The sequence below is a fragment of the Sorex araneus genome, chromosome 8 (genome assembly GCF_027595985.1).
Source record: "Sorex araneus isolate mSorAra2 chromosome 8, mSorAra2.pri, whole genome shotgun sequence".
Taxonomy (NCBI): domain Eukaryota; kingdom Metazoa; phylum Chordata; class Mammalia; order Eulipotyphla; family Soricidae; genus Sorex; species Sorex araneus.
In genome coordinates, this window is record NC_073309.1 from 12,983,274 (window position 1) to 12,997,008 (window position 13,735).

At 54.4% G+C, this 13,735-nt stretch overlaps 1 protein-coding gene across 1 annotated transcript in view; it reads left to right on the top strand.

Annotated features, from left to right (window-relative positions):
- The window catches only part of RANBP10 (RAN binding protein 10), a 41,112-nt gene that overhangs the window by 10,625 nt on the left and 16,752 nt on the right, over positions 1-13,735 (top strand). The window contains exon 3 of the mRNA XM_055146400.1: positions 2,254-2,306. Coding sequence (XP_055002375.1) covers positions 2,254-2,306 — 53 coding nt within the window. The remainder of the gene's footprint in view (positions 1-2,253; positions 2,307-13,735) is intronic.

The following is a 13,735-nucleotide window of genomic DNA, read 5'->3' on the forward strand; positions in this document are numbered from 1 at the left end:
ATTCCTGGATGCCATTGTCCCCTGCTGCCTGCTCAGTATTAGGGCCTTGCCTCGCTGTGAAGATGGCTGAGGACCTGGGCTGCATCTGCTCTGGCTCCTCCATCCTCTCTGGGACAACTTGCCAAGCAGCTGTGGGCACTGGCTCCCGCCTCTGGGGCCCGCTGGAGAGGCCGTTCTCACTCTTGCCTTGGCTGTGCCATGGGCAGAGATGTGCCCTGGACAGCTTCTCCCCAGCCCAGCCACTTCCCTGTTCTAGAGTGCGTGGGGCTCCCTCCACACCTCTCCTTCTCCATTTCTTTGTTCTTATCCAGTCCTGTTGTTTGCCTCCATTTTTTCCCCCTTGTTATTTAATTTTGGTTTTGGGGGCCACACCTGGTGGTGCTCAGGGCCTACTCCTGACTCTCTGCATAGCATCATGCCTGGTGGGGCTTGTGGGGGCTGTATCTAGTGCTGGGGATTGGGCATGTGCAAAACAAGTGCTTTTCACACTCTATTTTTCTCTGGCACTGGTTTTGGACTCTTTAACCCATCTTCCAAATATCAACTGCTTGGTCAGTGGCGCCTTTTCTAAATCTTTCTGTGGCTTCCTTCTGTTCCCCTGTGATGTCCAGGCTCCTAACTCGCACACTGGCTTTACGTGAACGGCCGCTTCCTGCTTTAGTTTTGGCTGTTCTTACATCTGCTCAGGCTGAGACAGCCTCCAAGCTACACTCAGTTCCTTGACTGTGTTGATTTTTTATTGGGGTGGGGTGGGGATGTTGGGCCACACCCAGAAATATTTAGGGGTTAATCCTAGCTCTGTGCTCAGGAATTACTCCTGGTGCTGCTCGGGGGACCAGATGGGATGCCAACAGTGGAACCCTGGTCAGCTGAGAACATGCAAGGCAAATGTTCTTATCTGCTGTGCTCCAGGTCCAGCTGGGCTGCTCTTTCAGGGAAAAGGTACTGAATTTAGTCTGCCATGTTTCTTACCAGCAGACTGCCTAGTGAGTGTAGCCAGCCCATGTTCAGTTCTCAGTACCACATGGGTCCTCAGGCATTGCTGTGTGTTACCCCAAGCCCTTCCTCTTCCCCTTCCCCAAGTGTGCTATTCCTGGGTCCAGGGAGATGACTCAAAGGGCTGGAATCTTGCCCCGAGATGCTGCTTGGTCCCCAAGCATCCTAAATGTAGCTGGGGTGTATCTAGGATGGAGGTATTGAGCTCTTCTCGGGAGAGTCCACTGCCTGACCTGGAGCCGGATACCCCAGGATGGGAAACTGATTTCAGCAAACTCCCCTCCGAAACAGTGGTCCCTGGTTACATACCCAACCTCCTGTTTCTCCAGCTCTTGTTTTATTTCTGGCATTGTGATGGCTTGTTAGAAAAGCAAAGTTAGAAAAGCTCCTGCTGCACAGTGGACGGGATGATTGTCTTATGTGTGGCTAACCCGGTTTTGAACCTTGGCACCCCATGTGGTCCCTCGAACCCTGCCGGGAGTGATCCCTGAGTACTGCAGGAAGTGGCCCAAAACCAAAACAACTGAGATGTAAAGATTCGCATGAAACCACTAATATATTAAGATTCCTTACGTTCATTGCTTTTACTGTTTGTTTGTTTGTTTGTTTGTTTATTTATTTATTTATGTTGGCTTTTTGGGTCACACCCAGCTGTGCACAGGGGTTACTCTTGGCTCTGCACTCAGGAATTACTTCTGGTGGTGCTGGGGGACCATATGGCATGCTGGGAATCGAACCTGGGTTGGCCGCGTGCAAGGCAAATGCCCTACCTGCTGTGCTATCGCTCCAAGCCCCAACTGTTTATTTTTTGTAAAAAAATTTTTTTGAGGGGCTGGAGAGATAATGTAATAGGTAGGGTACTTGCTTTGCACTTGGTTGACCCAGGTTTGATCCCTGGCACCCTGTATGGTCCCTTGAGCCCCTCCAGAAGTGATCCCTGAGTGTGCAACCAGGAGTAAACCCTTAGTGCAGAACCAGGAGTAAACCCTGAACACAGCGGGTATGGCCCAAAAATCCAAACAAATGCAAGGGGCTGAGTACATGTTTTGCATGTAGGAGGCCCAGTTTCAGTCCCTGCACTCATGGTTCCACCTGCCCCAAACCACTCCACTTCCCCAGCACTGCCAGAAGTGATCCCTGAGCACTCAGCCAGGAATAACCACTGAGCACCACAAGGTGTGTGCCCCCACCCAAAAAAAGTGGGGAGATGTGTAATCCTTCGCTAACCCAAGTTTGTATGTGTATGCTTTTTTGAAGGTACATGGGAATAGGACTCTCAGCTCAAGGCGTCAACATGAACAGACTTCCTGGTGAGTCACTGGTTACAAGGACAGTGGTTCTGCTTTCCTGACCCGCTCTGATGAGAATCATGGCGACAGCCAAGAGACTGGAGTGGACTTTGGCTGCTCACCCCAAGCAGAGCCATCGGGTCAGGATCCTGAAAGGTGGCCACAGGGTGTGGGGCTTCCATTCCAAAAATTAATTGGCAAGTGATGGTCCTTCTTGGAATTTGAACTGTTTACAACCCAAACCTAGTGTCCCGGGCTTGCTCCCGGTAGGGATCCGCCTCAGTAGCCCTTGCTCCAATTGACCTCTTCGGGGGAGATGGGGGGCAGGCTGCGGCCTTGTTACTTCACCGCGTTGAAGATCAAAATCTTTAAAGTGGCCTCACCTGTGGAGCGGGGCTGGGGCCGTTTCTCGGGAAGAGGGAGGTAGTGCGCGTGGTTGTGGTTGCCAGCAGCCTCAGATTTATGGAGTGTTCCGAGCCCTGAGGGTGGGCCCGCTGCCATCCCTGCAGCTGTTCTTGGCCCTGTGGTTCATTCCCAGGCCGACGCTGTGTACCAGAAGCAGGGGTGTTCCAGGAGGTGGTGTAAGTTTGTTTATCCCTTGAGTGGCAGAACTGACATGGTGTGTGCTGCCGTAATCCTGTCATGGTGCCAGAGGGCCTGTGTTTTCTCCCTGGACCCTCTCTTGGGTGACACACAGAGCGCAGCTGGCTTCTTCCTGAGAGGGGTCAGTATTTAACCCTATATCTTGTTGAGCCTGTAGCGTGTGTTGTTACAAATCCTCCTCCCCTCGATTATTTTCAAATGCTTGAAATCTGGACGTGCTCAGGACTTATCTTATCACCAGGAATAGTTGGGAGGTGGTGGGTGTGTAGTGAACCCAGACTGTCATGGTCACCGAGAGTGTGTGCGGTATGGTGGGCGAACTGCTCAGTTCCGAGATTCTTTCGTGTGTCAGAAGAGGCTCTTTACTGATTTCAAGGTGTGCCCCTTCTGTCTGAGGTGTCAGAATTGACAGGTGCCTGCTTTGCACTGGACAATTAGCTCATGTCGCTAATGTTCTTGTTCTTGTTAAGTCACTGGGGAGCTGTCAGCGTGGTGTATCTTTGGGTGGATGTCTGTCTCACTGGTTTGATCTCATGTCCTCGAACCCGCATCCTATGGGCTGTATTTTATTACTTTTTGTTTGTTTGTTTTGGCCCATACCTGGTAGTACTTAGGAGCTCAGGGCTTATTGCCAGCAGTGCTCAGGGGATCATGTGGTGCTAGGGATGGAACTTGGGCCTCCTGCACGCAGAGTTACACTGGAGCTAACTTGGCCTGGGGGTAGTAGTATTAATACAAGGATGCGTTATTTATTTTGTGTCACACCTGGGTATCCCGGGGGCTCTGGACGGCTCTGTACTCGGGTTGCTTTCTGTGCTGCAACGCCAGGGCTTGAACCCAGGGCAGCCACTTGAATGGCAAGTGCCTGTACCGTCTCTCTGGATCCATGGATGTATTTTTAAGTGAAAAACTGAGCCATTGAGTGGAGTATAATCTATCAGGTGTACAAAGGATGGGGTGACAGATGTCTGTATCTTCTTGTACATAAATAGAATGTTCTGAAAGACTACAGAAAAACTTGAAGTGTTGGCTGTCCCTTGGGGAGAGCAGAGTGGCTGGGGACAGGCTGGAAGGAAAATTTTCACTTAAGTGTTGGTTTTTTTTTTTTTTTAATTCCTCTTTGCTCTCTTTCTCCATTGTTGTGGGTGTTGTTGCAATGACACTAGGTGTTTGTGCATTGTTAGAGCAATAGTACAGCAGGTAGGGTGTTTCTCTTGCACTCAGCTGACCCAGGTTCAATCCCCAGCATCCCATATGATTCCCCCGAGCCCACTCTGAGTGATCCTGAGCTCCGAGACAGGAGTCAGCTATGAGCACAGCTGGATGGGACCTCTCAACCCATCTGGATAGCTGAATAGTATTCTATATCTATTATTCATACATATCTCATCTTCTTTATCTGATCATCTATAGAAGGGCACTTAAGTTACTATTGTGAACAATGCTTCAGTACGCATTGGAGTGGAGATAACTTTGAGTGACTGTTTTGGTAGTTGTAAGATACCAGGAAGTAGAATTGCTTCATCATGTAGTCAGACATTTTTCACTTTGAAGCTTTTGAGTTTTCTTTCTTTTTGCCTTTGGACACACCTGGCTGTGTTCAGGGCTTACCATGTGGTCCTAGGGTTCAAACTCAAATTGGCCCTGTACAAGACAAACACCCTGTCTGCTGTACTATCACTCCTGATCTCCCCCATCCCTTTTTTTTTTTTGCTACACCCGTGGGGGATATTCAGGGATCATTTCTCATGGGCTTGGGGAACCATATGAAATCCTAGGGATCAAACCTAGGTCAGCTGCTGTACAAGGCCTGCTGTACTGTCTCTCCAATCCCTTGTACCTCTTTCATTGTGTTCCACCTGCAGTTTCTGTGGCCTTGCCTTCCTCCCTTACCTCATCAGCTCCCTGATAATTTCTCAAGTTGAAAGGTCGGCATCAGAATGCTTCGAGAGAGGATTCTCCCTTGGAAGGATGGTTCATTCCAGTGTTAGATTTGGAATTCTAGAATATTTTTCGAGGCTTTCCATTCTCTGTGGCCACCTTTCTCCCCTCCGCCATGATGAACATCTGTTCTCCAGCATGGAGAGTTCAAGAGCTGGTCCCGAAGCAGCTTGCATACATTTGGGCTTGTGGTGAGAGGGCGCGTACTAGCAGCTACAGCCTTTCTCTGTGCCAGCTCCTGACTTCCAGGGCCCCTTGTGGTCGTGAGTGGGAGGGGACTGATAGTGGTGGCCAAGGTGGCTAGAATTTAAGGCGTGTTAATTTCCGGTGTGATGTTTGAGGGTTGAGGTGTCTCCTTGATAAACACCTGTCTGCTGGGGGACAGTGGGTGGGGTTGTCGCTGCAGCTCCTCAGTGGTGAAGCCTGGCTTAAGTCAACTGTGGGTTTGCCCAGGTGGCTCTCAGTGATGGCACAGAGAGGCCTGCCAGGGCTCCAGAGCTGTCTGCTGTGACGAGAGGGGCTGCCAGGGAAACAAGTGTTTGTGCAGATGCTTTTCAGTTCTTTTGAATATTACCTGAGAGTGGTTATTGTTGGGTCTTACGGTAACGGTTTAATCATCTGTTTGCCATACTGACTCCCCATGTTACATTTCACTAGCAGTGTGTGAGAGACTCTGCTTTGTCATACACTTGTCCGCATTTGTTGTTCGTCTGTTTTTGAGCCGCACTCAGCAGTGCTCAGGGCTTGCTCCTGGCTCTGCACTCAGGGATCCCTCCTGGCAGACTCGGGAGCCCAGGGATTGAACCCTCCTCAGCTGCGGGCAGGTACTGCTGTACTGTTGTTCCGGCCCCCACTGGTCAACATTTGCTATTGTCAGATTTTTGCGGGGTTTGTTTGGTTTGTTTGGTTTTTGGGTGGCACCAAAACCAAACCTAAATAGACAAAATTCCTGACTTGTGAGAATGCCGGGGATCAAGTCTGGGTAGGCCGCATGTAAGGCAAGTGCTCTGCCCGTAGGACTGTCTCTCTGGCCTCCTGCTGCCCTTTCAGGAGCAGCTGGGGCAGCAGGTACTGAGCAGCTTTTGGCCCATGGACTGCTGCTGTCAAAGAAGTTTTTGAACCGTGGCGCTCTCTCTCTCTCTCTCTCTCTCTCTCTCTCTCCCCCCCTCTCCCCCTTTCTCCCCCCTCCCCCCTCCCCTTCCTTTCTCCCTTCCTCCCTCCCTCTTTCCTTGCTTGCTTGTCATACCCAGTGATTTACTCCTGGATCTGTGCTTAGGAATCACTTGGCAGTGCTCAAGGTGCCATATGGGATGCTGGGGATCAAATTCTGGTCGGCCACATGCAAGGCAAGCACCCTCCCCACTGTACTGTCTCTCTGGCCCGGATTTCTCTTTCTTTTCTTTGTAAGTGTTATACTGAATGTTCTGGGGGATGGGTCCAGGGCCCATTCTGTATCAAGTGAGACTTGGTTTGGTGGTGCAGATCTGACTTTAGTGCTTGGGGCCTGTGATGCCAGGGATCAAACTCAGGGCCTGTGCATGCCAGCCAGGCATATGCTCTACTTCTTTTAGCCATCTCTGGCCATTATTTCTGTTTTTTAAAACTTTTGTTTGGGGATGGGATGGGTGTTACACCAGCAGTGCTCAGGGGCTACTCCTTTCTCTGTGCTCAGAGATCATGCTGACAGTGCTAAGGGAGCACTGTGGTGCCAGGCATTGAACTGAGGGCAAGGGATTTGACTGTAAGCAAGGGAAGTGTCATCCCCTCTGTACTTTCTCCTGCCCCTCTCTGACTTTTTAAAAAAAATTTTTATTTTTCCCTTTTTGGGTCACCCCCGGTGATGCACAGGGGTTACTCTTAGCTTTGCACTCCTGGTGGTGCTCAGGGGACCATATGGGATGCCGGGGATCGAACCTGGGTCAGCCGTATGCAAGGCAAACGCCCTACCCGCTGTTCTATCTCTCCAGCCCCTCTCTGTGACTTTATGAGAAGTTTGTGAGAAAGGAGAGTCCCAGGTGCTATCAGAATGCCATGTTGTTTGGTTCCTGTCTGGAGTAAAGGCACCAAGAGCAGGTGCTGTTTAGGGCCCAGGGAACCTTTATTTGTTTGTTTGTTTTGGTTCACACCCAGCAGTGCTCAAGGGTTACTTTGGCTCTGCACCCAAAAACTGCTCTTGGCGGTGCTCAGGGGACCAAAGGGGATGCCAGGGATCAAACCCGGGTCACCTGTGTGCAAGGCAAGCACCCTACCTGCTGTACTCTCGCTACGGCCCCTTAGTTTTGTTATTTAGTCACACTGGTGGTGCTCAGGGCTTACTCCTGCCTCTGAGCTCAGGGATCACTCCTGGTGGGTTTGAGGGACCATGTGGAGCCTGGGGGGGGTCGAAGCTGCATTGGAGTCATGCAAGGCAAGCACCCTTACTTGCTGTACTGTGGCTCTGGTCCCCGAGGGGTCTTTAAAGCCTTGATCTGGATGGAAGTGCTTCTCGGGATTCCCTCCCCCTCTCTGCTTTCCTGCTCCACCCTGGGCCACTTGCTTCTCTGGTTTCTTTTGGGGCTTGTTCCTGCTAGGAGGCAGAGTGGCTGAGTGATGGGTGTGGCTGCGCTGGAGGTGACCGTGCATGGCTGCAGGTGCAGGTAAAGGGCTGGGTGGGCCAGCACACTCACCCCTCTCTGTTCTGCCTTTGAGTGGGCCACACCTCCCCTACCTCAGGGCGTTGTCTCTGCTCTGGCAGATGCTGGACCAGTCTAGCCAAACTGATGTGCGCTTCCTGCAGAAACTCTCCTGCCCACGACGGCTCTACCGCACCCACACCGCCCTCTAACTGGCCCCTTCTTTGCTGCTGTCCTCTCCCCTCCATCGGGACATTTCCCTGACTCCAGGTGGGGCTCTCCACCACCACAGGCCCTGCTCAGCCTCCTAGGCTGCCTCTGCCATCCGCACACGTCACCTGTCAGCATGTCCCTCTGGGCGGACCCCCAAGCACGCCGCTGCCACTTCCTGCTTGTGCTCTGGTTTAGCTCTGCCAGATCCCCCTCCCCTGTTCACCTCTCTATAATGACACCTGCCACCCTGCCCGGGGGTGGGGAGGGTCACCTTCACTGTAACCCAGCCGTGCATTCAGGGATCGTGTTTTCCTTGGGACTCAGGGCTCATCACCTCCATTCCCCGGGTGCCCTGCTGGCGCGCCTCTCACACGAGCCTGTGGCACGCAGCCCGTCTCGGGAACGTGTGGGCTTGTCTGGGCTTGCACAGTGGGAGGTTCCTGCTGGGGGAGGTGGAAGCTCTGGTGTTTACCTTGCGGAAGGTGTTCCGAGCCTCCTGAAGCTGGAAACCAAGGAACAGGTGTGGCCCCAGACGAGAATGTCAGAAGCCTTGGCCACAGGGCCTGGAAGCAGATCTGCGGGCAGGTGAGTCTGCCTGCAAAGCCCCACCTGCCCACAGGTGAGCCGGCAGCCAGCGGCAGGGGCCCGCACCCTGAGGTTGGGGATGTGGGTAGGAAAGTGCCAGGGAGGCAAGAGGGATGGCAGGACCTTCCCCCGAGTATTCAGGGGCAGCCTTTCCTCCCCCTAGTGCTTCCTTAACTCTGAGAGGTGCTCAGGGGCACCCACCAGGCGGGTTTGTCTCCTGAGCCAGCAGCGGGACCCTGGGCAGCTGGGTGGGGCGGTTCTGCAGAGCCCTGATACCTCACACCGCCCGAGAGAGGAATGGCAGATAGAGACATGCCATCTGTGGAGCTGTGCCGGGCACTGAGGCTGCCTCTGTGGGCGTGCCCGGTGCTGTCGTGAAGCACGGGGGGCAGGGGGACATGGCCCGACCCGGACAGTGGAGAAGTGGTTTGTACCTGCTGAACAGGGACTGCTGCTGTCCCACACCACGTAGCCTGGGGAACCCTGCCGCAGCTAAGAAGTCCTCGCCATTTGGGGGGCCAAAGTGGTAGTAGAGCAGGTCAGATGCTTCCCTTGCATTGGGCTGACCCGGGTTTGATCCTCAACATCTCATATGGTCCCTCAAGCATCACCAGGAATAATCCATGAGTGCAGACCCAGGAGTAAGCCCTGAGCACCACTGGGTATTGCTCAAAAGCAAAAATAAAAACCAAATGTCTCTCCTTCCTCTCTAGCACAAATGGAGAGACTGGGTGCATAACTGTTTTTTCAGGCACATTAAGTCCTTTGAGTTAAGCGGTTTCTTGGACAGCATGGAAGAGCCAATTCTGAAACCCGAGTGTATCCGTTTCAGAAAACAGATTCTCGAGTGTGCTCTGAGGCTGGGGCCACCTCAGGTATGGCCCTGTCCTCAACCCCATTGCCTGTCTGTTGGCACCTGGCGATACAGGCTAGCTCCTCGGGTCCTCCGTTGTGCCAGGGCCACCCGTCCACCTTGCCCCACAGTGCTTTTGGGTTGGGTGCTGATGTGCTCCATGCATGTCAGGGGCAGAACCCCTCTGCTGGGCCACAGGACCCATGAGACTGACCGTCCTGCTTCCCCTGGGACTGAGGCCCCTGACAAGTGTTGGCAGGTGGGAAGGGACAAGGATGGGGCACTCCTAGAACAGTCATGCTGGGCACCCCCATGGGCGTCTTCCCTGCTTCTAGGGCAGGGATGGTGCCTAGGAGAGCCGAGGTGATGAGCCACTTCCTCAGCCACACCTGTGCACGCCCGGGACTTCCCCTGGTGGGGGCAGAGCTGCATAGAAAGTGGGCGGTGCCCAAGCATTGGACTGGCATGGGGGCCTCCTGTCCCGAATGTGGCTCGGCTTCTCCTTGCATCACCGGCACCTGACAGGTGTCTGACATGGCAGGGCATATGCTTCCGTGTGGGTGCCAGGCTTGCTCCTTGTAAGTTCTCTCTGAGTGCCATGGCTTATTTTCTCTGGACCACTGTCCCCCATCATGCAGTCATGCAGATCCAGCCTCTGCCAACTCAGGGCCACGTGGGGCTGACTCCCGGCAGGCCTCCCCTGGCAGCTGCACCCCTTGTTTTCTTGTGGCCTACACAGCCCACTGCCCTTGCAGACTGCTGGCTCTGGCCTGGTGCGGGAGCCAGATTGCATTCCTGGGCATGTCACCCAGCACGGACCATCCTGCTGCTAGAGTCTGGACATTGAGATTGCTGGCTTGGTCCCAGGCCAGGGTGCAGGGGAAGCTTTGGTCTGGAGCAGGAAGGACGGGGCTCATCTTGCCTCCCATGAAGGAGGAGTGCTCATGCAGGAGGCCCAGGTTTGATCCCTGGCATTCCATATGGTCCCCTGAGCACTGCCAGGGATGATTCCTGAGGGCAGAGCCAGGAGTAAGCCCTAGCATTGCCTGTGTGGCCCAAAGACAAAGGAAAAAAAATAGGGGAGACTTGCAGGCTTTCTGGGGGAGCTGGTCTGAGGAGTGAGTGTCCCAGGCCGCCTCAAGGGCCTATGCCCACAGCAGCTCCGGGGCCGGCTTTCAGGAGGCACCGCCTGCCCCGCCCTGCCCCTTCCTGGCAAAGCTGGGCAGCTTCCTGGGCTTTGGAGCCAGGATTGGGTTGGGGGGCACTGGAGGAAGGAAGAGGTGTTGGCCTCACTCCTGCTGAGTCTCTTAGAGGAAGGAGCCGACTCCTGAGCACACAGGCCTCCCGCACCCTCCCCCGGGCTCACGCCTGGACCTGCCGACTTGTGTGGCGGTTTGGAATGGCTCTCCCTGGCAGATACCGGGCCTAGCACCTCTGACAGCCACCCTGGGTGCTTGTCCTCATTTTGTGAAACAGAGAACTAAGGAGGTGAGAAGAAGAGGTGAGCAACTGGGGCCCTGGAAGAACGACCCTGACCTCACAGGGCGTCTCGGGGCCCTTGGTTGCGGTGCGGCTTGCTTTCTTCATCTTGTGTGTTCGTGGGTTTTGGGGCCACACCTGGCTGTGCTCAGGGCTTAGTCCTGGCTCTGCACTCAGGGCTTATTCCTGGCGAGCTTGGGGGACCATTTGGGATACTGGGGGTCGGACCTGGGTCAGTGGCTCAGGACCCTCTTTCTTTCCTTGGGGCTCTACTCAGCAGTGCTCAGGGGACCTTGTGGTACTAGGGATAGGACCTGGGCTTCCTGCATGTAAAGCATGTTCTTAGTTCTTAGCCCTTTGAACGCTCTGAGACTTCTTTCTTGCTCTCCTTCCCTCCCTCTCTTCCCCCCTTCCTTTTCTCTCTCTGCATTTCTGCTTTATCACACATGGTTGTGCTTCGGGGCATCATGCATCCTGGGGGCTAAAGCCTGGCCTCCATGCTAGGCCCATTGAACATCTCTCTGAATCCAGTGTATTTAGTGTGTGTTTTGGGGATAGGGTGGGATTTGGGGCCACACCCAGCAGTGCTCAGAGCTGACTCCTGTTTCTCTGCTCAGAATCGCTTCTGTTAGTCCCTGGGGATCTTATGTGCAAGGCAAGTGCCTTACCCCTGTATTATCTCTCCAGCTCTTATAGTTTATTTTTTGATGAAAAAAATATTAAAATACAGGGTCTGGACCAGAGAGATACACAGTGGCAAGGCATTTTTCTTGCATATGCTGACCCAGGTTCAATCCTTGGCATCGCATATGGTCCCCCCAGCCCCACCAGGAGTAAGCCCTGAGCACAGTCAGGTGTGGGGGGGAAAAAAAAAACATGGCTGGAGTGAAGAGAGTACAGTGGGTGGGGCACTTGCCTTGCAAGAGACTGACCCGAATTCAGTACCCAGAGTCCCTTCTAGTCCCGCAGTCCCACGTAATTCCTGAGCACAGTCAGGAGGAAGCCCCGAGCACCCCGTGTGTGACCTAAAACCCTGAGATACAGAAATCAAAAAATGTTTTTTGTCTTCGATCAATGATATCACTTGTAATTTTTTTTTCTTTTTTTGGTGGTGGTTATCGAGATCTCGATATACTAAAAGCATCTCACCAGTGTCCTCGCATCACTAAGTAGGAAGCAGTTCTTCTGGGTGATTTCCCTAGCTGTGGTACATGAAATGGCTGGGTGTTCCAGAGCATCTATGACTTTATATGGAGAATGCAAGCGCAGAACAAGAGGCACCTTCCAGCCAACGTCTTGTTCCTTCTAGACAGTGAAATCTGTGTAAAGTTCTGTTTGTGGGATCCTGCTCGAGAGGTGGGCTGCTGACTGGAACCGGTCACCACTAACCAACACGTGCACACCCCTTTCCCAGCTCTCCTCTGTGCCAGGGACTGGGGGGCTTGTGAGGAAATCACCTGGCCCCTGCCCGAGGGCTCATGTCTTGGCAGGGGTGGAGGTGTCAGGGATGGAGCAGGGGTGCGTGGGCACTGTGCTGAGGGTGGACCTAAGAATGTTTCCTGGAACTGCACAGACAAGTGTTGCAGTTGGATTGTGATGTGCTGGCACAGGTGGAGGCCCTGTGGGCATCACCTCTGTGGACCTAGTTCTGCAGGGCCCCTGCGGGAAGCTAGCAGCTCTTCTGCAGGATTTTGTAGACAAGGCCGGACTGGGCAGTGGAGGAATAGTTATTGCACAGCCATGCGGCCCCAGGACCCAGAGGTGGTCAGCAGTCGCCTTGGTGCCAGGGAGAGTGTCTTCAGGTCGCATTCAGAAGAGGCCCCCCTCCTCATCCCCCCAGCCTCCCTGGCACCCAGGCCCCTCCTGGCACAGAAGCGTAGGTTTCTAGTAGCCCCGGGACACTGTAGCAGAACAGCTCATTGTGGGGGCTGCGCCATGCTTCGAAGCCCAGACTGTGCCCCGAGGTCAGGTGCTTGATTTTGGATCCTGCACACGCTCTTTGCATCTGGGGCGTGGCGAGGGTTCCTGGTGAGCAGCAGGTGGAGATGGCTCTGTTGTTTACTGACGCAGGAGGACGGGCGTGCCCTGCAAAGCAGAGCTGGGCAGCTGGGGGCCTCTGGCAGAGGGGCCAAGCCTCGTGCCTCCCACCCCTGCTGAGATCTCTGCTCTGCCACTCTCAGAACTCACAACTTCGGGGGTGGGGGCGCAAGGACTGGAGGGTGTCGGGCCATCTAAGGAAACTTGCCCTTTGGAATCTGGAGATTTGGATTGAAGTCCTAGCCCCGAGGCTTCTCTGTGGTGTGGACTGTCGGACGCTGCTCTCCTCTGTGCTCACCTGGGCCATGGCAGAGGCAGCTGGTAGCACGGGGGAAGAACTGCCTGGGAGGGAGGCTGCAGAGCTCATCCCCTCTTCGAGGACACTGCCAGCCCCTCGGAGGCGTGAAACTGGGGCTCTCTTCACTCCCTGCTCACTTGCTTTCTACCCTGTCTTGGCACAAGATCTCCCGTCATCCGAACAGGGCCATGAGTCAGTGTACAAAACAACAGAGACAACGATCCAGGGCAAACTTGTTTGGGTCAGGCCACCCCCACAAGCCAAGGGAAGACAGCGCCCCGCTCAGAACACGGCGGCTCACAGCTGGCAGATGCAGCCCTGCAGGGCCTCCAAACACTGCCAGGACTGGCCCCCCTGGCCCTGAGCACCAGGCTCCCCCGCCCACTGCTTGTTGCCTTAGTGTGTCAAAGCCTCGTCGTCCATGTTCAGTGTCAAACACAGCACGGGACAGGGAGACACTGCCCATGGTGGCGGGAGGCAGGGACCCAAGGAAACATTCTTCCGAGCCATCTGTGCCCCTCTCATGTGCTGTGCACACGTGTCCCCTGCCTTCCTCGGACCTTCTGTCCGCAAGCTCCCTGGCCCACACCATGCCCTTCCTGAGGAGAATGTCTCTCGCCTGTGCCTCTCAGGGAGAACTGAGTCAGGCCTGTTTCCCAAGCAGACGGGATGTAGGCCCCCCACCCTCGCAACCAGTCTGCAGCCATGCCCATCGTTACTCGGACTCCTTCCGCCTGAGTGACCCCATCAGGGACCTCAGTCCACTTCAGGAGTCTCACTTCTGCCCTCGCTTTTGTTCAGTGTCGGGTTGGAGGCTGGAGAAAGAAAT